Genomic DNA, 26,155 nt, shown 5'->3' on the forward strand with positions numbered 1-26,155 from the left:
GCACGCCCCCATTCTCATCGACAGGACTGTAGTGGAACAGGTTGAGAGCTTCAAGTTCCTTGGTGTGCACATCATCAACAAACTATTATGGTCCAAACACACCAAGACAGTCGTGAAGAGGGCACGACAACACCTATTCCCAGTCAGGAGACTGAAAAGATTTGGCATGGGTCCTCAGATCCTCAAAACGTTCTACAGCTGCACCATCGAGAGCATCCTGACTGGTTGCATCACCGCTTGGTATGGCAACAGCTCGGCCTCCGACCGCAAGGCGCTACAGAGGGTAGTGAGTACGGCCCAATACATCACTGGGGCCAAGCTTCCTGCCATCCAGGACCTCTATACCAGGCAAAGGAAGGCCATAAAAATTGCCAGACTCCAGCCCCCCTAGTCATAGACTGTTCTCTATGCTACCGCACAGCAAGCAGAACCGGAGCGCCAAGTCTAGGTCCAAAAGGCTTCTTAACAGCTTCTACCCCCAAACCATAAAACGTACTATTTGCATTGACACACCCTTTTTTTACTCTGCTGCTACTCGCTGTTTATTATCTATGCATAGTCACTTTACCCCTACCTACATGTACATATTACCTCAGTTACCTCTACTAACCGGTACTCCCTGTATATAGCGTTGTTATTGTTATTTTGTTACATTAATTTATTTTACTTTAGTTAATTTAGTAAAAAAAAATCTTAACTATATTMTTTTAATTAAAACGGCATTGTTGGTTAMGGGCATTTTACCTGTTGTATTCAGCTCATGTGACAAATACATTTTTATTTTATTTGATTTTGAAACGGAGATAGTGGAGCATGTATTGATACAGTGTGGGCAGTATGAGAGGGAAAGAGAGAGGCTGAGATCTAGTATGGGGGAGAAGGGAATACAGGAAATTAGTTTAAAGAGTATATTGAGTAGAACGTCATTTGATATTGTCTCAAATATTTGTAAATCTTTTTTTAAGACAAACGTGGCTGGCAGGTAAAAGTTAGTTTCTCCCTTGCTCTGGCCCACAGTCCAGTACAGTAGGTGGCGGTAATGCACCATAACCTGGATGCCAACGCCCGACAAAGCCCAGCGAAAGAGAAAAATAAGATGGCAGACGTTACCGAGGTGGATGCAGAGAAACTCAGCAAAAAGTAAGCCATTGTCGATTCACTCGTTCATTGGACAGCATTTATGACGTGTGCAACACTTTGATGGTGTGTGTGGATCACTTCCGTGTTATTATTCGGTAAAAGCAGTAGGATATTGTTGCACACAGTTGCATCAGATCGGATAAAGCGCGATGGAAAAATAAGTGTACCATAGCGAATGTACATACAGATTCTTATGGTCCATTAGGTTCAAGCGGCTTATCGCACGTGCTGCTTGCAGTCCTTTAATGTACACGTATGCATGCTCTTCAACCTATTCTGTGAGTGGATATAACTACAAAACCGATATTGCATTGTACAAATTACCCAAGGTTATTTGCTGATTTGAAGTTTTGTTTTCATGTAGGTTGATTAACAAAACCACGTTTTAGCTAACGAAGTGTTTGCCTTTTTAGCTTTATCATAATGAGTTGCTTGCCAAATTCACCAACCTTTCAGGTCATACTGATGTGCGATTTATGTGGAGAAACATTGAACTCATCAGTATTTTGCATTATTCTATAATCTCACTTCTGTAATGGGATGGCTTGCTAGCTAGTGTATTTAGCTAGCTACTTCTAGGCTACGTGGTCTGATGATCAGCTCAGAATGAAAGTGAAAATGTTCTTCCTACTCAGTGGAACAAGTACCCAATTGTCATAMTTGAGTAAAAGTAAAGTTACCCGAATAGAAAATGACTCAAGTGAAAGTCAGAGTAAAATGTATTCCTTGAGTAAAAGTCTAAGTATTTGGTTTTATGTATACTTAATTCTCAGAAGTAAAAAATACTATAMATTTTTTATTACTTATATTAGGCAAATCAGAGCGCATGATTTTTCTTGTTAAAAAACCCCCCCTCAAACACTAAGTAGACAGGACACACCAGAAAGCGTTTTTTTTTTTTTTTACATTGGATAAAATCACAGACTACAAAATGGTATATCTATATCAAACACTACACTGGTTACCTTGTAACCCCACTTCTGAGAAAATGGCCCTTGAATGTTTTGGAACACCTACTGGAGAGCTCTTTCTCTATACCCATTCAGCAGCGTTCACACCCTCTTAAGCCTTAGCCCCACCCATCTCTTTAAGGATTCACATGTGAGGCCATGTGCTAAACAAACAAAGTTTTCAAGACTTAAAGTAGTGAAAGTAGTAGCAAAAAGTATTAGTACACTTTATCTAGTCCTTGGCCTATATCCTAATCTGACTTTGGTGCAGGTCATGTTGTTCTTCACATTACCATCTCTGGTCAACACACACTATATATCAAATCAAAGTTTGTCACATGCACAGGATACAGAAGGTGTAAAAGCTACAGTGAAATGGTTACTTGCATGTCTGCTTTTGCAATATCAAAAATAGAACGTGTTCAGATTAAAATATTGTATGAATATTTTATTATTAGATGATGCTTACCCAGACACACTTGTCTAAATTGATGGTTCATGTGAAAGAAATGCTATAACCACCCCCCAGCTAAGTGGATGGGTCACAATTGTCTAGACATGTACACATGTTCATGAAATACATGCATTGGACAAAGGTATATGGACACCCCTTCAAATCAGTTGATTCAGCTATTTCAGCTACACCCGTTGCTGACAGGTGTATAAAATCGAGCACACAGCCATGCAATCTCCGTAGACAAACATTGGCAGTAGAGTGGCCCGTATTGAAGAGCTCGGGGACTTTCAACGTGGCACTGTCATAGGATGCCACCTTTCCAACAGGTGTCGTGGAAATTCTAACCAAGTGAGAGAGACTCTGAAGTAATGACAAACAATCATCTGGTGATCGCTGAGAACCCCGAAACAGAGTTGTGTTAAGATGGCAAAGATACAACCTTTATTTTTTTATTTTTTTATTTCACCTTTATTTAACCAGGTAGGCTAGTTGAGAACAAGTTCTCATTTGCAACTGCGACCTGGCCAAGATAAAGCATAGCAGTGTGAACAGACAACAACACAGAGTTACACATGGAGTAAACAATAAACAAGTCAATAACATAGTAGGGGGGAAAAAGAAGAGAAAAAAAAGAGAATCTATAAACAATGTGTGCAAAAGGCAYGAGGAGGTAGGCAATAAATAGGCCATAGGAGCGAATAATTACAATTTAGCAGATTAACACTGGGGTGATAAATCATCAGATGATCATGTGCAAATAGAGATACTGGTGTGCAAAAGAGCAGAAAAGTAAATAAATAAAAACAGTATGGGGATGAGGTAGGTAAATTGGGTGGGCTATATACCGATGGACTATGTACAGCTGCAGCGATCGGTTAGCCTGCTCAGATAGAGATGTTTAAGAGTTGTTGAGGGAGATAAAAGCTCTAACTTTCAGAGATTTTTGCAATTCGTTCCAGTCGCAGGCAGCAGAGAACTGGAAGGAAAGGCGGCAAATGAGGTTTTGGCTTTAGGGATGATCAGTGAGATACACCTGCTGGAGCGCGTGCATGAGGTTGGGGTGTTGCCATCGTGACCAGTGAACTGAGATAAGGCGGCGCTTTACTAGCATAGCCTTGTAGATGACTTGGAGCCAGTGGGTCTGACGACGAACATGCAGCGCGAGCCAGCCGACTAGAGCATACAGGTCGCAGTGGTGGTGGTATAAGGTGCTTTAGTAAAAAAACGGATGGCTGTGATAAACTGCATCCAGTTTGCTGAGTAGAGTATTGGAAGCTATTTTGTAGATGACATCGCCGAAGTCGAGGATCGGTAGAGGTAGTCAGTTTTACTAGGGTAAGTTTTGGCGGCGTGAGTGAAGGAGGCTTTGTTGCGAAAAGGTCGACGCCGATTTGATTTTGATTGGAGATGTTTGATATAAGTTGGAAGGAGAGTTTGCAGTCTAGCCAGCAGCCTAGGTACTCTAGTAGTTCGTCACATATTCTAGGGTCGGAACCATCAGGGTGGTGATGCTGTCGGCGTTGCAGGTAGCGACCGGTTGAAAAAGCATGCATTTGTTTTACTAGCGTTTAAGAGCAGTTGAGGCCACGGAAGGAGTGTTGTATTGGCTATTGAAGCTCGTTTGGAGGTTAGATAGCACAGTGTCCAGGAAGGGCCAGAAGTATACAGAATGGTGTCGTCTGCGTAGAGGTGGATCAGGGAATCGCCCGCAGCAGAGCAACATCATTGATATATACAGAGAAAGAGTCGGCCGAGAATTGAAACCCTGTGGTACCCATAGAGACTGCAGAGGACCGGACAACATGCCTCCGATTTGACACACTGAACTCTGTCTGCGAAGTAGTTGGTGAACCAGGCAAGGCAGTCATTTAGAAAAACACGAGGCTACTGAGTCTGCCGATAAGAATATGGTGATTGACAGAGTCGAAGCCTTGGCCAGGTCGATGAAGATGGCTGCACAGTACTGTCTTTTATCGATGGCGGTTATGATATTGTTTAGTACCTTGAGCGTGGCTGAGGTTGCCCCGTAGACCAACTCGAAACGGATTGCACAGCGGAGAAGGTACGGTGGGATTCGAGATGGTCAGTGATCTGTTTGTTGACTTGGCTTTCGAAGACCTTACATAGGCAGGGCAGGATGGATATAGGTCTGTAACAGTTTGGGTCCAGGGTGTCTCCCCCTTTGAAGAGGGGGATGACCGCGGCAGCTTTCCAATCCTTGGGGATCTCAGATGATACGAAGGAGAGGTTGAACAGGCTGGTAATAGGGGGTGCGACAATGGCGGCGGACAGTTTCAGAAATAGAGGGTCCAGATTGTCAAGCCCAGCTGATTTGTATGGGTAACCTCTTAGTCTACATGACAAACAACATGTGTGGAATGGGTCAAAGGGTGAGGTTTTGTATTTGAGAAAGGAGTAACCCCCAGCCAGATATAATTTGATGTGAATACTGTTCTAATTGTATAGAAACCAAAGTTTGGCCCCTAAGACAAGGTTATTCTTATCAGCTGTCTATACCAGAGCCATCTCCTCCCTGGAACCTCAGAGTACACAAACACCAAAATACCAGGCTCTGAGGGAGGACAAGACAATCTTAAATCAGTTGCTAGCTCAAACCCCAGAGGCCAACTCAGTAGACACCAATGAGGGAGTACTGAGAAACCGTATTCGATGCATAAACAGTATTAAAACATAATCTCGTAATTTTCTACCATACAAGTCAGTTTGTCAAATCTCTGCCCTGCTAGAGCTGCCTCAATCAACTGTAAGTGCTGTTATTGTTTAGTGGAAACATCTCAGCTGCCAAGTGGTAGGCCACACAAGCTCACAGAATGGGACCACCGAGTGCTGAAGCGAGTAGCGCGTAAAAGTTGTCTGTCCTCGGATGGAACACTCACTACTGAGTTTCAAACTGCCTCTGGAAGCAATGTCAGCACAATAACTATTCGTCGAGAACTTCATGAAACGGGTTTCCATGACCGAGCAGCCGCACACAAAYCTAAGATAGCCATTGGACTCTAGAGYAAGTGGAAACGCATTCTCTGGAGTGATGACTCATGTTTCACCATCTAGCTAGCTAAACAATAAACCATAATCCCAACCCATACAGTACAAACAGATTGTCATAGCTAGCCACTGTTTGATTCTGGGTGAAACTTTGAACATTGTTATACTCAGAAGTATAGGAACATTAGTTACAAAAGAGACTTGAGGGGTGCCATAATGAAGCTTGGGAGGGGCTGAGTGCAGGGAACACAATTGCATGTGGCAGTACTGATATTCACTCCGGTTCACACTGACCGTGTGCAGAAAGTAGTCCATCACAACYTTTTCTCACTGATCTTTCTCACTCATGCATGTAGCACCATGGCAACATTAGCCGATTGATTAAATAATAAATGTATGATGCCTTTCTACAACATGGCAGTATTCTCCTCTCAGATCTATAAATAAGTSTAGTTCATACATGCCAGACACAAGCCAATACAAACATCTGCCATGGAGACATCACTACAAAACACATTATGTACATTTGCCATAGAACGATACAAATAATAATATACTATTTAATTACATCAAACAGACAACCGTGCACACTGGTATACAGTGTATTCAGACCCCTTCACTTTTTTGTTAAATTACAGCCTTATTCTAAAATAGATTTTTCCTCGTCAATCTACACACAATACCCCATAATGACAAAGTGAAAACAGATTTTTAGAAATTGTAGCAAATGTATTAAAAATAAAAAACATACMTTRTTTACATAAGTATTCAGACCCTTTTTCTATGAGACTCAAAATTGAGCTCAGGTGCATCCTGTTTCCATTGATCATCCTTGAGATGTTTCTTGGACATTGACCAAGTTATTATTATTTTAGCTGTCTACCACAGCATATTGGAGTTGAAATTAAATAATGAGCTGAAAGTGTAGATGTTCATTTGAGGGTATTTACATCCAAATAGGAATTACAGCACTTTTTATATGTTCCTCCCCCCCTTTTAAGGGACTAAAAGTAATTGGACAATTGGCTGCTCAGCTGTTCCATGGCCAGGTGTGTGTTATTCCCTCATTAGTTAATTTACAAATAAGCAGATAAAAGGTCTAGAGTTGATTTCAAGTGTGACGTTTGCATTTGGAATCTGTTGCTGTTAACCCTCAATATGAAGTCCAAAGAGCTGTCACTGCCAGGGAAGCAAGCCATCATTAGGCTGAAAATCTAAACAAAAACATCAGGGCGATAGCAAAAACATTATGTGTGACCAAATCAACTATTTGGTACATTCTTAAAAAGAAAGAACCCACTGGTGAGCTCAGGAACACTAAAAGGCCTGGAAGACCACTGAAAACAACTGTGGTGGATGACAATAATTATTTCCCTAGTGAAGAAAAAACACTTCACAACAGTTGGCCAGATCAAGAACACCCTCTAGGAGGTAGGCGTATCTGTGTCAAAGTCAACAATCAAGAGAAGACTTCACCATAGTAAATACAGAGATGTAAACCATTGGTAAGCCTCAAAACCTGGAAGACCAGGTTAGTTTGCTAAAAAGCCTGTACAGTTCTGGAACAACATCCTATGTGAAGATGAGACAAAGATAACTTGTACCAGAATGATGAGAAGGGAAGAAACTGCTCATGATTCGAAGCATACCACCTGATCTGTGAAGCATGGTGGAGGTAGTGTTATGGCGTGGGCATGTATGGCTGCCAATGGAACTGGTTCCCTTGTATTTATTGATGATGTGACTGCTGAAAAAAGCAGCAGGATTAATTCTGAAGTGTTTAGGGCTATATTATCTGCTCAGATTCAGCCAAATGCTTCAAAACTCATTGGACGGTGCTTCACAGTGCAGATGGACAATGACCCAAAGCATACTGTGGAAGCAACCCAATAATTTTTTTWAAGGTAAAGAAGTGGAATGTTCTGCATTGGCAAAGTCAATCACCTGACATGAATCCAATTGAGCATGCATTTCACTTGCTGAAGGCAAAACTGAAGGCAAATAGCCCCAAGAACAAGCAGGAACTGTGTCACTGTCCAAATACTTATGGACCTGACTGAATAAGGTCCCACAGTTGACAGTGCATGTCAGAGCAAAAACCAAGCCATGAGGTCAAAGAAATTGTCCGTAGAGCTCTGAGACAGGATTGTGTCGAGGCACAGATTTGGAAGTATACCCAAAGATTTCTGCAGCATTGCAGCATTGAAGGCCCCCAAAAACTCCATCATTCATAAATGGAAGAAGTTTGGAACCACTGAGACTCTTCCTAGAGCTGGCTGCCCAGCCAAACTGAGCAATCGGGGGATAAGGGCCTTGGTCAGACGCTTAACAAGTCCTTAACTGGCAGTTTCATTAAATAGTTCCCGCAGAACACCAGTCTCAATGTCAACAGTGAAGAGGCGACTCCGGGATGCTGGCCTTCTAGGCAGATTTCCTCTGTCCAGTGTCTATTCTTTTGCCCATCTTAATCTTTTCTTTTTATTAGCCAGTCTGAGATATGGCTTTTTCTTTGCAACTCTGCTTAGAAGGCCAGCATCCTGGGGTCGCCTCTTCACTGTTGACATTGAGACTGGTGTTTTGCGGGTACTATTTAATGAAGCTGCCAGTTGAGGACTTGTGAGGTGTCTGTTTCTCAAACTAGACACTCTAATGTACTTGTCCTCTTGCTCAGTTGTGCACTGGGGCCTCTCACTCCTCTTTCTATTCAGGTTAGAGACAGTTTGTGCTGTTCTGTGAAGGGAGTAGTACACAGCGTTGTACGAGATCTTCAGTTTCTTGGCAATTTCTCGCATGGAATAGCCTTCATTTCTCAACAAGAATAGACTGACGAGTTTCAGAAGAAAGTTCTTTGTTTCTGTACATTTTGAGCCTGTAATCAAACCCACAAATGCTGATGCTCCAGATACTCAACTAGTCCAAAGATGGCCAGTTTTATTGCTTCTTTAATCAGAACAACGGTTTTCAGCTGTGCTAACATAATTGCAAAAGGGTTTTATAATAATCAATTAGCCTTTTAAAATGATAAACTTGGATTAGCTAACAACATGCCATTGGAACACAGGAGTGATGGTTGCTGATAATGAACCTCTGTACGCATATGTAGATATTCCCATWAAAAATCAGCCATTTCCAGCTACAATAGTCATTTACAACATTAACAATGTCTACACTGTATTTCTGATCAATTTGATGTTTTTTTAATGGACAAAAAAATGGCTTTTCTTTCAAAAACAAGAATTTCTAAGTGACCCCAAACTTTTGAACGGTAGTGTGTACCTGTTACTTTTTTAATATATATTTTATCTATTTAGCCTCTCTTGATTGTTCATTGCAAAGGGGAAACTATAACGAAACATTGTAATTCTATGAGTTATTTATGTAGCTTTTTTGAATAGTATTGATACTGTGTGCCACTGGGTTTTTTATTTATTTTTATGATTGTGCTTTTGTCAACCAAGACAAACACATTTCACCTAATTCAAACAAACTTGGCATTTTTTTTCTGGTGATCAGTATTGAACCTGTTGATAGCATGGGTAGTGCATATCGCCTATGTGTTTTTAGCTACCATGTGAACAACTGTTAAATATTACCTTTAAAAAATGAATCTATATAACATTAATTTTTTCTTTTGTTGGGGCATTTGTATATTCTTGTAGTTATGAAATTTTTGGCTGATACGATATTCGATATTTTCCTTGCCAAAAAACTATACCCATAACCGAAATGTTAAATTTTAGCGGCCTTTTAGGCATTCTAGTACAGTTAAATAGTTGAAACACACACACTGACCAAAACGTTATTTTGTTGGCATTTACGTATGTCCCCATTACCAGTAAAACATAATCAAAACGTATTTCTTTCACTTACTTGCTGTGTTGTTTCGTTGTTCATTTGTTCAGTCTCAACCAGGATTTCATCATAAATGTCAAGCAGTGAAGTTTCAGCTCTGTCTGTCCGTGGCTTCTCTTCCTCGGTGCGCACTGTCACTGTATCCATTTCCATCTTGTCCAGCTGTGTCTGTAACATTTCACGTAAACCCTGTTTCTTGTCTGCATCGAAGTAGCGGTCTTTGTACCTAGCATCGAGAGGTGCCACCAAATCGCTTGTTCACAGCCTCTAGTAGAGTACTTTAACCCGACGGTCTGTGTTGGCATTTTTGTTGAGCAGGCGTTTCAATGCCATGACAGAGTATCACGTCTGCTGCAGACGCAGTTGACCTTATTTCTTGAGTCAGTTGTTCGAATGGAGCTAGGAGTGTTCATGTTTCCAAGTTTCAAACATGTTCTCAAATGCCATTGAAATGGCAGCAGTAGTATGAGAACCAGCACATTCTTGAGCATGCAATACGGCTTTCCTCAGTAGGAAATCCTTGTTGACCCACTGTGCTGTCAGACTCATAATGCGCATGGGGCTGACATCATTGCTGGTCCAAATGTCAGTCGTGAAGCTAATAGCAGTGACGCCCATAGCAAGTAGCTCATGGATGTGAGTTTCAACAATAATGTGTAACTCCGGTTGAGCAACATCTGAAAAATAGCACCTACTTGGTAGTGTGTACCAGTGCTCGAACAGTCGGCAAAAGCCAACATCATCCACGACAGAGAATAGTTGATTGTCAAGGGCAATGAATCCATTATCTTGACGTTAATGGATTTCGCCTATGAGTTGCCTCGCTGAACTTTTCTTACTCTTCCAAATGACTGCAAATGACTGCTTTTAGCTAATATTGTCCGATTCCGATATGCTTACCGATATATTGTGCATCCCTAGTAGTTATACTTATGTAAACCTGCTGGTATCTATATTAATAAAGATAGATGATACGTTTTCCTTTGTCTAATTTATTTACCCACTCTGATGTTTGGTTTTGGTTCAATTTTTGCATTGATCAACTTTTGTTGTTCAAGAGACACAGACATGAATTTCCCATAGCGTGAAAGATTTGAAATGTCAAAATCACAAGCAGATCAATCTAATTACGTTTGAAGAGTAACATAACTAATCATCAATTAAATGCATTGTGGTCATACCCTAGTTGTCCATCCAAAACATGTTCTAAAATTATGAAGGGAGGAGAGCGAGGGAAGAAAGAATGCTCAGAAACCAGATGAATATGATCACATATTGACATGTATTTTAATATTTGCATTAGACATTTATAATTAGTAAAGGATCTGTGTTCTTCAACGAAGATAAAAATGAACGCCACCCATGGAGTTACTTGAAACAACAAAATAAACTCATATGATCCCCTGGTGGTCTGAGTGCGGAACCTACTTTTACGCAGCGTCTTGCGTCAGACTGATGCCCTCGAACGCGTTGAGACGTCATTGCGTACCGTTGTGCGTGTGTATGTGTGTCGGCCTTGATCTCGCTTGCAGCAAGAGGAAGATGGCTGACGCAAATGAACTCAGCAAAAAGTAAGCCAATGTCGATTCACTCTTCTATTAGAAATAATCTATGAGGATGTGTGCAACACGTTGATGGTGTGTGTTTCACTTCCGTGTTATTATTCGATAAAATTTGTAGGATATTGTTGAACACAGTTGCATCAGATCGGATAAAGATCGGATAAACAAGTGTTCCATTGAGAATGTGCACACACATTCCAATGGTCTTTACTGTTTAAACGACGTATCGCACATGCATGCTCTTCATCCTATTCTGTGAATGGTGATGACTACAAAATCCATATTGCACCGTAGAAATTACCCAGGTAATTTGCTGACCTGAAGTTCCTTATTTTCATCTAGGTTTATTGACAAAACCACGTTTTAGCTGAATAAGTGTTTGCCTTTTTGGCTTTACCATAATGAGGTGCTTGCCAACTTCACCAACCTTTCAGGTCATACAGATATGCTATATATTTGGGGAAACATTGAAGTAGTCAGCTTTATGCATCCCAGCTAAATATCCTATTTCACTCCCGTAATGTGATGGCTTGAAAGATATAGTGAATTTAGCTAGCTAAGTTACTTCTGGGCTAAGTGGTCTGATCAGCTCTGAATGAAAGTGAAAATGTTCTGCCTACTCAGTGGACAAAGTACCCTATTATCATACTTCAGTAAAAGTAAAGTTACTTTAATAGAAAATGACTCAAGTGAAGGTCAGAGTAAAATATTACCTGAGTAAAAGCATTTGGTTTGAAATATACTTAATTATCAAAAGTAAAAGAAAATGCTTGATTTTTTTGGAAACAAACGTGACTAGGCAGGACAAACCCATTTTCACGATGTCAGGTATATCATCAAAATTCATCAAACTCATTCAGCAGTTTTTACCTGATTTTAATTAGAATTCTATTGGAAATTAATGTTAAATTCCATTGTTATTCCTAAAACATAAATTGAAAATAGTATTCAGCTACAAAATGGTGTATCGTACACTGCAGTTGAGGAACAATGGAAGTAATTCTGCTTTGAAAGTTAATAGACTTGTATCACCACTTTTGAGAAAATGGACATGGAATGTTTTGGTACACCTACTGGAGAGCTCTTTGTCAACACCCATTCAGCAAAGTTCACACCCTTCTTAAGCCTGTCCCCACCCATCTCTTTAAGGATTCACATGTGAGGCCATGTGCTAAACAAAGTAAGAGTAGTGTAGTAAACAACCAAAGATTTCAAGACTAAACGTGGTGAAAGTAGCAGTAAAAATACACTTTACCAAGGCATATATCCTAATCTGACATTGGTGCAGGTCATATTGTTCTTCACATTACCGTCTTTGGTAAACACACACTACATATCAACATCTATTTGGCACAGGATACAGAAGATGTAAACGGAACAGTGAAATTGTTATTTGCATAGTAGCAATATTAAGTGTCCACGTAAAAATATTTAATAATTATTAGATGATGCTTACCCAGACACACTTGTTTTAAATTGATGGGTCATGTGGGAAAAAATGCTATAACCACCCCCCAGCCACATCTACCTAAGTGGATGTGTCACTATTGTCTAGACATGTACACATGTTCATGAAATACAATAGATGGTTGTAATCATCCCCATACACATCTGGCTAACTTGATGTGTCGTGTAATCATCTGGCGAAGCGGAGTCTCTTGTTTAGGTAGCTAGCTAGCTAAATAGTGAACCATAATCCCAACCCATACAGTACAAACGGATTGACGTACTGAGTAGCTCATGTTATAAACAGAAGAATGCTACATTGCAGACCAATCCAAACTCATCTCTCGGCATGTCCATCCCATCCATTATTTCAGCCAATCATGACCAGCGGGAAGGTTCCTGTCTTTTTCTGTAGCTAAACCAACTAGGCTCGTAATTTAACAATTTGATTCATATTTACAGATGGCATACAGTTTGTTATTAAGGCACATGAAAGTTCACATTCTATTTTTATCCCCAAAAATGTTTTACATTGAATTCTCCTGTGTATTAGTGACGTGCGACATTCRCCTAGCTTCCTGAAACGGGTCATGTTTTGATTTGGAGGTCGCCAAAGCAAAGGGAAATGCAACACTTATTTGTCAATCACTCATATCGATATCACATTGTAATCAATAGAACAAAGTGGGGGGTCAGGTTGCAAATCCTGTTCAAAGGAACCCTACTGAAAAAGTGCATGGAATCTGGGAATAATGTGCATATCACTGGTTAGAGGATAACTTGTAAAAAATAGCCAGCTACATTTTGGATTGTTGCATTTTGTTTAAAGTGGGTTGCCAATTTGGAAAGGTTAACGCAACACTATTTTGTTAATCACTCATATTGATATCACATTAACATCAATAGAATGGGGGGAAATAATTGGGTTGTATGCGCTGTTTAAAGTTGAACTGACAGCGCTTTAACTACTCAGCAGATAGGAAGAAATGTAACTAATCCTGGGCATTGCAATATAATAAACCTAGCAAGGGCAATGATCACAGGTCATTCATAACGTGGCTAATAAGCTAGCATTTCTATTTATGTAGCTATTTATTTAGCAAGTTAAAGCATGGCGCCTAACGTTAGCTAGCTAGCTAAGGAGGATGTCATTGGATAAGTGAGTGAGTGACTGACCTTTTCCCCTCTTATGTTTTTCAGTGGCTACAGCTAGAGATACAGGTGTCATTTGGTTAACTAGCAATAAATGTGAATCGCTTTGCTATCTAGTTAACTATTCTGAATTTGAACGACTATTATCCAGTTAGCATATCTCTGGATACCTACTTCAATTTCCGAGCACTCTCGTCTGAATGTGCCAGAGCGCAGAATAACTGATGAATTGTTGCCACTAGCACAGTTAGTCACGAACGCTCTAGATAACATGTAAACAGCCTAACCAGCTCTGCTAGGGCAGGTAAAATGGTTAGAGTGAGGTGGCCAGATAGCTTGTGGCTTGACTGCAATTGTGAGGAACGCTCGGATCAACCCCACTCCCCATAGCCACAGCGTCCAGTGTAGTGTCTGACAATGCGCTGAATTTACGAACGACCCAGAGCGCACTGACACGCTGAAGGTAATTTACCAACGCACCATTAGTTGTCAATCAAATGTATTTGGCATTGATCAAATGTGCGTGCAGCAAAGTTCCCATTCAGTTGTCAAAACGTGGGTTGGGGACAAGCACGCATTGCCAGGCAAGCTTCAGAAGGACGAGCAGGCTACCATTCCCCATCGTTTATCAGTGCAATTTTTGATGGCTAACTAGCTGAAAAAGTTTAATAGAGTTTATCTAATGTTCCCTCGTTAGAGTTTAGCTCATCTCGCTCTGGCTAGCATTAGTTGTTGATCTTGGTGTTGATGTGCACAACTAGGGGGGAGGGAGCCTACCTTCTCCATGGTTGTTTGATCAATAGGACTCCAATGGTATTTAAATATTTGTAGAAATCCATTCAGGTGTATTTTGTGGTTTTTGGCGAATGCTTTCTAATTATCTAAAATTGTGCCGTTGCTACTGCTTGTAAACACAGTCCAGTTCAAAGTGAATGATAGGAGGCCTGTATGGCATAAAGGCCTACTGTATGGCATAAAGGCCTACTCTGATTGGCTATTTTGCACTGGTTTGCGTAGACTCCGGTCCTGGGTGAGACAAATGTTTTTTTTGTTGTAATTTATTTACTGCAATATCTATTCATTTTCCAAACGCATGGCCACTTTCCCACTCTATATTGCGATAGTTTTCAAACGTCATTCCCAAACATTCAATGAATTTATTAAGACGTGGAAATGACCATATCTAAGTGCTCACATTTTCAGAAAATGTAAAAATAAATACAAATAAAAGTCATGTTGCTAAAACACTTGTCAGTTCCACTTTAAACTAACCATATTCAAATGACACATGCAATCTGAGCATTTTTACATCACGGATTAGAAGAGAATTGAGTCATTCTAGGAGGCTGTCGAAATGGAAAAGAAGCAAAATCAGTTGCTAAATAACAATCAGTTATTATAAACGCAACATGTAAAGTGTTGGTCCCATGTTTCAAATTCACAGAAATAAGTCAGCTGTGCTCTGTGTGTGTGTGTGTCTCTCCAGGTCTGGTCATTGACTGGGGTAGCACAGTAGGTCATCCTGCCTCACCATGCTGACTCTGGTGGTCAGAACTTCCAGGCACCAGGTGTGCCAAGCCTTTGGGGTCAGGTCACAGGGGGTAAAGTTCGCTCTCCCCAGCGCAGCGTCAGTCCCAGCTCTAATTCAGGGGAATCGCTATCGAGGTGACAAAAGGTTGGTGGCTTTTCCATTCAGTGAGAAAAACAACCAACCTTTTGTCATGAATGATTCCCATTTTAGGCATTACTTGTATGGCTTTATAAAGTAGTCCCCTCAATCCCGATGCTGAGTCCACTAGATACCCTGATGTTACCCTCTGTGTCTGTGTTGTTGTTGTCAGTGAGCTGAAGAGGCGAATGAAAGCTGAGAAGAAGGCATCTGAGAAGGAAGCCAAAGTCAAAGAGCAGGTTGAGCAGAAGGAGACCAATGACCAGGCAGATCAGAATGCAGATGAGGAGACCCTGGACCCTAACGTGAGCTATATGGATGTTTATGATCGTCCTTCCCTCCCTCTTGTGATTTGCTTGAGAACATTTGACTGCTGATCTTAGTAGAAGATAAAAAATGTATATACACTACCGGTCAAAAGTTTTAGGACACCTACTCAGTCAAGGGTTTTTCCTTATTTTTACTATTTTCAACATTGTAGAATAATAGTGAAGACATCAAAACTATGAAATAACACATGGAATCATATAGTAACCACAAATCTAAATATATTTGAGATTCTTCAAATAGCCACCCTTTGCCTTGATGACAGCTTTGCACACTCTTGGCATTCTCTCAACCAGCTTCATGAGGTAGTCACCTGGAATGCATTTCAATTAACAGGTGTGCCTTGTTAATTTGTGGAATTTCTTTCCTTCTTAATGCGTTTGATCCAATCAGTTGTGTTGTGACAAGGTAGGGGGGGTATACAGAAGATGGCCCTATTTGATAAAATACCAAGTCCATATAATGGCAAGAACAGCTCAAATAAGCAAAGAGTCCATCATTACTTTAAGACATGAAGGTCAGACAATACGGAACATTTCAAGAACTTTGAACGTTTCTTCAAGTGCAGTTGCAAAAACCATCAAGCGCTATGATGAAACTGGCTCTCATGAGGACCGCCACAGGAAGGGAAGACCCAGAGTTACCTCTGCGCCAGGTAACTTTGAAGGTAACTCTGAAGCATTTATTTGGGCTGCAATCTGCTGCAGAGGAAGTTCATTAGAGTTACCAGCCTTAGAAATTGCTTCCCAAATAAATGCTTCAGAGTTCAAGTAACAGACACATCTCAACATCAACTGTTCAGAGGAGACTGTGAATCAGGCCTTCATGGTTGAATTGCTGCAAAGAAACCACTACTAAAGGACACCAATAGGAAGAAGGTACTTGCTTGGGCCAAGAAACACGAGCAATAGACATTAGATCGGTGGAATTTTATCCTTTTGTCTGGAGTCCAAATTTGAGATTTTCCAACCACCATGTCTTTGTGAGACACAGAGTAGGTGAACGGATGAGCTCCGTGTGTGTATTTCCCACCATAAAGCATGGAGGAGGTGGTGTTATGGTGTAGGGGTGCTTTGCTGGTGACGCCGTCTGTGATTTATTTAGAATTCAAGGCACACTTAACCAGCATGGCTACCACCGCATTCTGCAGCGATACGCCWTCCCATCAGGTTTGGGCTTAGTTGGACAACCTTTTTTTTYYCCAACAGGACAATGACCCAACACACCTCCACGGCTGTGTACTGGCTATTTTACCAAGAAGGAGAGTGATGGAGTGCTGCATCAGATGACCTGGCCTTCACAGTCCCCTGACCTCAACCCAATTGAGATGGTTTGGGATGAGTTGGACTGCAGAGTGAAGGAAAAGCAGGCAACAAGTGCTCAGCATATATGGGAACTCCTTCAAGACAGTTGGAAAAGCATTCCAGGTGAAGCTGGTTGAGAGAATGCCAGGAGTGTGCCAAGCTATCATCAARGCAAATGGTGGCTATTTGAAGAATATCAAATGTAAAATATATATTTTGATTTGTGTAACAACACTTTTTTTTGCTTACTACATGATTCCATATGTGTTATTTCATAGTTGATGTCTTCACTATTATTCTACAGTGTAGAAAATAGTAAAAATACATTTTAAAAAACACCTTGAATGAGTAGGTGTGTACAAACTTTTGACGGGTACTGTACATGCAAACTTGACATTTTGTAACATGACTCACTCTAAGATTACGGTGTTCGAAAACTTTTGACCGGTAGTGTATTTCTCAAAAATAGGGCTGCAGTAATTGAGCTCTTGTACATTTGCAGTAACCTCACTTGATATTGTTTATCCCAATAGCAATACTTTAAGATCCGCACTCAGGCCATCCAGGCTCTGAAGGGCACAGCAGAGGACCCATACCCTCACAAGTACAATGTAGATCTGTCGCTCACAGAGTTCATTGAGAAATACAACCGCCTACAGCCTGGAGACCAGCTAACAGACATTGTTCTCAATGTATCAGGTACTGACAACTGTTTTCAACTATTGTGTTTTGGAATAATGTAATTTGATGGTCAATCTGTATTTTTGACATATGTGAAACTCTGTTGTTGGCAGGTCGTGTCCATGCCAAGAGAGAGTCTGGGGCCAAGTTAATCTTCTATGACTTGCGAGGGGAAGGCGTCAAGCTGCAAGTTATGGCAACCAACAGGTACAGAACATGGTCCTTTCCAGAACTCCACTACTCATGTGAGCTCATAACTCCCACATGTATCTTTTCCAACCCCGTCTGTCCATCTTCCCTGTCAGGAGCTACAAGTCTGAAGAGGAGTTTGTGCGCATCAACAACAAGCTGCGGCGTGGTGACATCATTGGTGTTCGTGGTAATCCAGGGAAGACCAAAAAGGGCGAACTGAGCATCATTCCCATAGAGATGACCCTGCTTTCACCTTGCTTGCACATGCTGCCCCACCTGCACTTTGGTCTCAAGGACAAGGTGAGCACCTTCACAATCCTGTAGTGGACATACAGAAAACATGTCAGGCCTTCATATGAATGAGAGATGATACAGGACACCTTTAATTCATGTAACCTGCAGAAGAAATTACATTTTTTAGGGATCCTCACACTATCTCTAACCAATTGCCTCCAGGAAACACGATTCCGCCAGCGATACCTGGATCTGATTCTCAATGACTATGTGAGGCAGAAGTTTGTAACACGTGCCAAGATCATCACTTACCTCCGCAGCTTCCTGGACGGGCTGGGATTCCTGGAGGTGAGGGAAATGGCCACTAGGGGGCACTTGTGTCAGGGAAATTACATTGGAGTGTGGAGGAGTTCAGGTTAAGAGTTCAAGAGGGGTAAAGCTGTCTTCTCTTTGATGTGGAAAGTAATTTTAAAGGCTTCTTTTTCACAAACAGGGTTTTGGTGATAGATGGAGATATGTAACTGAGACTTTAAAACCACAACACATGTTTCTTACAGATTGAGACGCCCATGATGAACCTGATTCCTGGTGGGGCCGTGGCCAAACCCTTTGTGACCTACCATAATGACCTAGACATGAACCTTTACATGAGGATCGCTCCTGAGCTCTACCACAAGGTAACATGTCCCCTGAGGAAGGACCAATAACACATGGAAAAACACTTTCAACTCCATGCTCATATTTCTGTGTCTTTTTCCCCCAGATGCTTGTGGTTGGGGGGATTGACAGAGTGTATGAGATTGGACGGCAGTTCAGAAACGAAGGCATTGACCTCACCCACAATCCAGAGTTCACCACCTGCGAATTCTATATGGCCTATGCAGATTACTATGACTTGATGGATATCACAGAGAAGCTTCTCTCGGGTGAATGAAGGGGATGTTTCTACTTCATCATTCTGAAATGTGAATATATATATATATATATATATATATAGTGTTACTCACAGTGACATGTAGGTGTGTAGCTGGTAGGTTCCCTTACTAACTGGTCTGCTCGCTCTCTTCCCATCAGGGATGGTCAAGCACATCACTGGAGAGTACAAAGTGAAGTATCATCCAGAAGGTCCAGAGGGCCCGACCTATGAGATCGACTTCACTCCTCCCTTCAGGAGGGTCAGCATGACACACGACCTGGAGAAGGAGATGGGCGTCAAGTTCCCAGCTGCTGACACCTACGACAGTGACGGTAAGAGAATGAATGGCGGTCAATACAGTGCCACAGCTATACCTCTATATAATTATAGAATTTCCTAGGTTGTCTTACTGACCTGTCCCTCTCCACCAATCCCAGAGACCCGTAGATTCTTTGATGAACTGTGTGCCAAAAAAGGAGTGGAGTGCCCTCCCCCTAGAACCACTGCCCGCCTCCTTGACAAGGTGCCTTTTCTAATCTACATCAGGAAAGCCTCCTCCTATACCCCTTCCGTGTTGTTGACATCACGACTAAACTGATGTTTATCCCTGCAGTTGGTGGGAGAATTCCTGGAAGTCACATGTATCAGCCCCACGTTCATCTGTGACCACCCACAGATCATGAGCCCCCTGGCCAAATGGTGAGCTCTTCCTATCCATATTACACTCATTTAAAAACAAGCAACAGTGCTCTGATTCACATTCCAATGGACTGCAGGTTACCATTTGAAACTGAGTCATAGGTATTGCAGTACCCCCTGCTTGTCAATGCTGATGTCTCTAGCTATGYTCTCCTTGATCTCTCCCCATACAGGCACCGGTCAGAGAAAGGCCTGACGGAGCGTTTTGAGCTGTTTGTATTGAAGAAGGAGATCTGTAATGCTTACACTGAGTTGAACGACCCTATCAGACAGAGGGAGCTCTTTGAGCAACAGGCTAAGGTCAGTGTGCCTGGGCGAGTCAGCTGAGAAATGCTAGAAACTACAGTTGAAGTCGGAAGTTTACATACACTTAGGTTGGAGTCATTAAAACTCGTTTTTCAACCACTCGTTTTTCAACCACCAAGTCGGTTAGGACATCTACTTTTTGCATGACACAAGTAATTTTTCCAACAATTGTTTAGACAGATTATTTCACTTATAATTCACTGTATCACAATTCCAGTGGGTCAGAAGTTTACATACGCTAAGTTGACTGTGCCTTCAAACAGCTTGGAAAATTCCAGAAAATGATGTCGTGGCTTTAGAAGCTTCTGATAGGCTAATTGACATAATTTGAGTCAATTGGAGGTGTACCTGTGGATGTATTTCAAGGCCTACCTTCAAACTCMGTGCCTCTTTGCCTGACATCATGGGAAAATCAAAAGAAATCAGCCAAGACCTCRGGAAAACAATTGTAGACCTCCACAAGTCTGGTTCATCCTTGGGAGCAATTTCCAAATGCCTGAAGGTACTGACACAAAACATTTCTCACCATCACAGTTATATACATCCCACTTTTGGACACTCCTCCTTCTCTCTCCAATCCTTACATCTTATGGTTCAACAGGAAGAAGTTAACCAGATACTAAACCCTGATTACTCCCTTAAGGGGAACTGACCTCACCTCTTGACCTCAACCTCTACTTCCCCAAGTCCACAGATGTCCATCTGTCTCCCCTATCTCAACCGTTGCTCTACTCCCTTCCACCCAACACATTCCAAAGCTATCCGTCTTCCCACAGAGAACCATTAACTTCTGACACACAACCCAGTCTCTTTCACTCTTCCTATTCAAGGCTTCTTCTCAATCATTTATTTAATATCTCAATGTTCAATGTTTAGCCGATTCCAACAGTACCACGTTCATCTGTACAAACAATAGTACKCAAGTATAAACACCATGGGACCACGCAGCCGTCATACTGCTCAGGAAGGTGTCGCGTTCTGTCTCCTAGAGATGAACGTACTTTGGTGCAAAAAGTGCAAATCAATCCCAGAACAACAGCAAAGGACCTTGTGAAGATGCTGGAGGAAACAGGTACTAAAGTATCTACAGTCGTGGCCAAAAGTTTTGAGAATGACACAAAAATGTATTTCCACAAAGCTTGCTGCTTCAGTGTCTTTAGATATTTTTGTCAGATGTTACTATGGAATACTGAAGTATAATTACAAGCATTTCATAAGTGTCAAAGGCTTTTATTGACAATTACATGAAGTTAATGCAAAGAGTCAATATTTGCTGTGTTGACCCTTCTTTTTCAAGACCTCTGCAATCCGCCCTGTCATGCTGTCAATTAACTTCTGGGCCACATCCTGACTGATGGCAGCCCATTCTTGCATAATCAATGCTTGGAGTTTGTAAGAATTTGTGGGTTTTTGTTTGTCCACCTGCCTCTTAAGGATTGASCACAAGTTCTCAATGGGATTAAGGTCTGGGGACTTTCCTGGTCATGGACCCAAAATATCGATGTTTTGTTCCCCGAGCCACTTAGTTATCACTTTTGCCTTATGGCAAGGTGCTCCATCCTGCTGGAAAAGGCATTGTTTGTCACCAAACTGTTCCTGGATGGTTGGGAGAGTTGCTCTCGGAGGATGTGTTGGTACCATTCTTTATTCATGGCTGTGTTCTTAGGCAAAATTGTGAGTGAGCCCACTCCCTTGGCTGAGAAGCAACCCCACACATGAATGGACTCAGGATGCTTTACTGTTGGCATGACACAGGACTGATGGTAGTGCTCACCTTGTCTTCTCCGGACAAGCTTTTTTCCGGAAGCCCCAAACAATCGGAAAGSGGATTCATCAGAGAAAATTACTTTACCCCAGTCCTCAGCAGTCCAATCCCTGTACCTTTTGCTGAATATCAGTCTGTCCCTGATGTTTTTTCTGGAGAGAAGTGGCTTCTTTGCTGCCCTTCTTGACACCAGGCCATCCTCAAAGTCTTCGCCTCACTGTGCGTGCAGATGCACTCACCTGCCTGCTGCCATTCCTGGGCAAGCTCTGTCCTGGTGGTGCACCGATCCCGCAGCTGAATCAACTTTAGGAGACGGTCCTGGCGCTTGCTGGACTTTCTTGGGCACCCTGAAGCCTTCTTCACAACGATTGAACCGCTCTCCTTGAAGTTCTTGATGATCCGATAAATGGTTGATTTAGGTGCAATTTTACTGGCAGCAATATCCTTGCCTGTGAAGCCCTTTTTGTGCAAAGCAATGATGACGGAACGTGTTTCCTTGCAGGTAMCCATGGTTGACAGAGGAAGAACAATGATTCCAAACACCACCCTCCTTTTGAAGCTTCCAGTCTGTTATTCAAACTCAATCAGCATGACAGAGTGATCTCCAGCCTTGTCTTCGTCAACACTCACACCTGTGTTAACGAGAGAATCACTTACATGATGTCAGCTGGTCCTTTTGTGGCAGGGCTGAAATGCAGTGGAAATGTTTTTGGGGGATTCAGTTCATTTGCATGGCAAAAAGGGACTTTGCAATAATTGCAATTCATCTGATCACTCTTCATAACATTCTGGAGTAACTGCAAATTGCCATCATAAAAACTGAGGCAGYAGACTTTGTGAAAATTAATATTTGTGTCATTCTCAAAACTTTTGGCCACGACTGTATATCCACAGTAAAATGAGTCCTATATCAACATAACTTGAAATGCCACTCAGCAAGGAAAAAGCCACTGCTCCAAAACTGCCCTAAAAAAGCCAGACTACGGTTTGCAATTGCACATGAGACAAAGATCATACTTTTTGGAGAAATGTCCTCTGGTCTGATGAAACAAAAATAGAACTGTTTGGCCATGATGACCATCGTTATGTTTGGAGGAAAAAGGAGGAGGCTTGCAAGCCGAAGAACACCATCCCAACCGTGAAGCACGGGGGTGGCAGCATCATGTTGTGCGGGTGCTTTGCTGCAGGAGGGACTGGTGCACCTCACAAAATAGATGGCATCATGTGGAAGGGAAATTATGTGGATATATTGAAGCAACATCTCAAGACAACAGTCAGGAAGTTAATGCTTGGTCGCAAATGAGTCTTCCAAATGGACAATGACCCCAAGCATACTTCCAAAGTTGTGGCAAAATGGCAACAAAGACAAGGTTTTGGAGTGGCCATCACAAAGCCCTGACCTCAATCCTATAGAAAATTTGTGGGCAGAACTGAAAAAGCGTGTGCGAGCAAGGAGGCCTACAAACCGGACTCAGTTACAGCAGCTCTATCAGGAGGAATGGGCCAAAATTCACACAACTTATTGTGGGAAGCTTGTGGAAGGCTACCCAAAACGTTTGACCCAAGTTAAACAATTTTAAAGGCAATGCTACCAAATACTAATTGAGTGTATGTGAACTTCTGACCCACTGGGAATTTGATTAAATAAATAAAAGCTTAAATAAATCACTCTATTATTCTGACATTTCACAATCTTAAAATAAAGTGGTGATCCTAGCTGACCTAAGACAGGGAATTTTTACTAGGATTAAATGTCAGGAATTGTGAAAAACCGAGTTTAAATGTATTTGGCTAAGGTGTATGTAAACTTCCGACTTCAACTGTATGTAGTAGTAGGGGCCACTGAACTGAAGCATTTCCCGAAAATTCTTGCCTTACGTCAACTTAGTTACCATTGGTGCTTCATTTTCTTTGTGATATTTTCCCGTTTGAGTCACCACCCTGTAAATCTTGATAAGCTACTTAGTTTTAGTTTCTCATCTAGCTCCTGTGTGTATTTTTGTGTTTTATTAGGCCAAGGCAGAGGGTGATGACGAGAGCATGTCCATTGATGAGACTTTCTGCACGGCACTAGAGTATGGCCTGCCACCAACTGCTGGCTGGGGCATGGGCCTTGACCGCCTTACCATGTTCCTCACAGACTCCAACAACATTAAGGTACAGTCAAAGTACATACAGGCAGAGGCCAATATAGATCCTTTGCAATCTCTAAAGCCTTGTTCACACTGTAGGCCTTAATGCTCAAATTAATATAGTTTTTAAGCTCGTTTTGAAATACTGACTGTCCAAACAGGAATTTACAAGTGACCAAATCGGATTTGTGTGTGTTCAGACGGTAGTCATTTGCAGACATGGCTATGCTAGTTGTCATAGTAATGACTGGTGTGTGCGCAGTGGTTTAGGCTGATTGGTGGTGCTCCTGCTTCCTATCACTATGTAGCAAGCTAAGGCGAGAACAATGTCTGCGATGGATGTTTCCCTGTTCCTTTAAATGTTAAAAGTCATAGTGTAAGAACACTTATAAAGCCTCAAACGATAAGCTGATCCACCTTTCAAAAGGAGTCCTTTTTGGCCAGCCACAACAGTCCGCTAGCTAGGTAGCTGTTTAGCTTTCTAGCACATTCACTAATTTGTTTGTAAACCATTAACAAGCTAGTTAGCTACCACATGTTCTTCTCAAACTGTCAAACTGTCAACAGAGCAGCTAGCAAACAAGATATGCCAAATAAGTCAAAAACAGTTGCGGGCAAATAAATCACATTTGACCGTTCAGACACAAGTTGCATGGCCAGGAATCAGATTCACCTACGAAGGTGGTTTGAAATATCCGATTCCATTTGCTTTTTGGCTGTTCAGACTGCAGGAAAAATAATAGATTTGAATTGTATATGCAAAAAAATGTTGCTTTTTAGTCACTTCAATCTGCCAATGTGTACAAGGCTTTAGGCATGTATGTTTATTATTATGCTGTAGGGGACATTGTGTTGATGCTTGTTTACACACACASACACGCACTACAAACTTCAACGCGCTTCAGCAGGACTCTGTGTCTGTGTGAAACCACCTGATGTTAATTCTGTTTCACAGGAGGTGCTGTTCTTCCCTGCCATGAAGCCTGATGACAACAAGACAGCCCCTCTCACAGAGGGCACCTCTGTGTAGTATTGTGACCTCGCCTGCTGGCAAATCTCTGCAGGGGTTGGCATGGTGATGACGCCTGGGTAAATAATCTGATTGGTCTGTTGGTCTCACTGTGTGTTCCGGTGGCATTGAATGTTATCCATTTTATCATATGGTTTGAATCTTGCAATCTGCATTATTAAGGGAAATAAGTAACTTTTTAAATTATTTTTCCACCTTTACATAGTTGAAACATTCAATTGTGTGCTGTTTTGCCTTGTATTACCTTGCGGTTTTGTCTYTTTTCTGTCTTCCCTCATTAGAGTGTTGGACATCCAAGCCCAATGTAATGTCAGTGAATGAGGGTTTCTGGGCATGTTTGTGTATGCCATACAGTCCAACTACTTTAAAAAAAAATCTATGTTCATCCACACAACTGCCATTGTCACAAAAATAAAATGACAAAAGTGATTCTGTATTCCTATGATTGAGTTACATGTGAAAGTATGTGTCTGCAGCTGATATACTGTTGTAGTAGGCTTAAGTTACTGGTCTGTGTTCTTTAGCCATGGTCTTCAYTATGTACCTTTTCATAAGCTTTTGGATGAACCAGGGGTGTAGTCATTCAGCCAAATCATTTCTTACAACGGAAGCGAACGAAGTTGGTAGGGACGTACCGAAATTTGTTCAATTGAAAAAGTTTGGCAGAATGACCACCTATTCTGTTACAAAATGTTTTGTCTGTCTTTTCTTTTTTCCAAACGGGAAACATTTAGCAACAAACTAGAGTTTCTATTGGACAAATTCAGGTAGGGCAATCCATTTCGTTCTGCATCTGTGTTTCTTAAACTGTTTCTGTTGCAAGACATAATGAATACACCCTTAGTGACTGAACTCTTGACAACCAATGTGCACCCCACCTATATGGATCCCCTAAGAAAGGATTGTGGGATGACCTGTGTACAACACCATTGGGTCGATGAGGAAGAGCACAAGGTGAGTTCATCTCCAGTGAATGAAGTCCAGTCACTTTCTAGTCATGCTGCAGAGCACTGTAGGACTCTAGTGTTAAGTCTAGCAAGAGAACCAACCCTAGTGTTAAGTCTAGCAAGAGAACCAACCCTAGTGTTAAGTCTAGCAAGAGAACCATCATTTGTTTAATGAAAGCAACACTAGGTTCTAGGAACTGTTGCCCAATCTCAGAAGTTGTGTACTACAGTACAACGGACACAATAGAAACATTGAGAGTTAGGGCTGTAATATTCATGAAGGAAAAACGAGTTAGTCATAACCCAGTTTCTACAACCTACCAAGCATAATGAGAATGGTCCCGTTCACCTGTTCAGGCGTTGCATGAATCAACCAATGGTTGTGTGC

At 41.6% G+C, this 26,155-nt stretch overlaps 1 protein-coding gene across 4 annotated transcripts; it reads left to right on the top strand.

Annotated features, from left to right (window-relative positions):
* The first annotated feature begins 1,041 nt into the window (after positions 1-1,041).
* LOC111974129 (lysine--tRNA ligase) lies at positions 1,042-25,249 on the top strand. Of its 4 annotated transcripts, none has more exons than XM_024001731.1 (15): positions 1,057-1,140; positions 15,052-15,240; positions 15,407-15,539; positions 17,399-17,564; positions 17,660-17,753; positions 17,852-18,038; positions 18,195-18,320; positions 18,530-18,649; positions 18,736-18,898; positions 19,047-19,220; positions 19,326-19,411; positions 19,502-19,587; positions 19,761-19,887; positions 23,672-23,815; positions 24,746-25,249. In XM_024001731.1, the coding sequence occupies exons 2-15, from the start codon at positions 15,098-15,100 to the stop codon at positions 24,818-24,820; spliced, it is 1,824 nt and encodes a 607-aa protein (XP_023857499.1). In that variant the 5' UTR covers positions 1,057-1,140; positions 15,052-15,097; the 3' UTR covers positions 24,821-25,249. The 4 variants fall into 4 exon arrangements, with proteins under 4 accessions (XP_023857500.1, XP_023857499.1, XP_023857497.1 ...); XM_024001730.2 differs by lacking the exon at positions 1,057-1,140 and adding an exon at positions 10,876-10,976; XM_024001732.2 differs by lacking the exon at positions 15,052-15,240 and having other exon boundaries at positions 1,042-1,140.
* Positions 25,250-26,155: the final 906 nt, after the last annotated feature.

This window comes from Salvelinus sp. IW2-2015, linkage group LG15, assembly GCF_002910315.2.
Source record: "Salvelinus sp. IW2-2015 linkage group LG15, ASM291031v2, whole genome shotgun sequence".
NCBI classification, from domain to species: domain Eukaryota; kingdom Metazoa; phylum Chordata; class Actinopteri; order Salmoniformes; family Salmonidae; genus Salvelinus; species Salvelinus sp. IW2-2015.

What these genes read in the sequence shown, in the direction of transcription:
- LOC111974129 (XM_024001731.1), top strand. Translation starts at nt 15,098, where the DNA reads ATGCTGACTCTGGTGGTCAGAACTTCCAGGCACCAGGTGTGCCAAGCC. An exon ending in AGGAGACCCTGGACCCTAAC is followed by an intron (nt 15,540 to 17,398) that starts GTGAGCTATATG and finishes TTATCCCAATAG; the next exon opens with CAATACTTTAAGATCCGCAC. An exon ending in ATGAGCCCCCTGGCCAAATG is followed by an intron (nt 19,588 to 19,760) that starts GTGAGCTCTTCC and finishes CTCCCCATACAG; the next exon opens with GCACCGGTCAGAGAAAGGCC.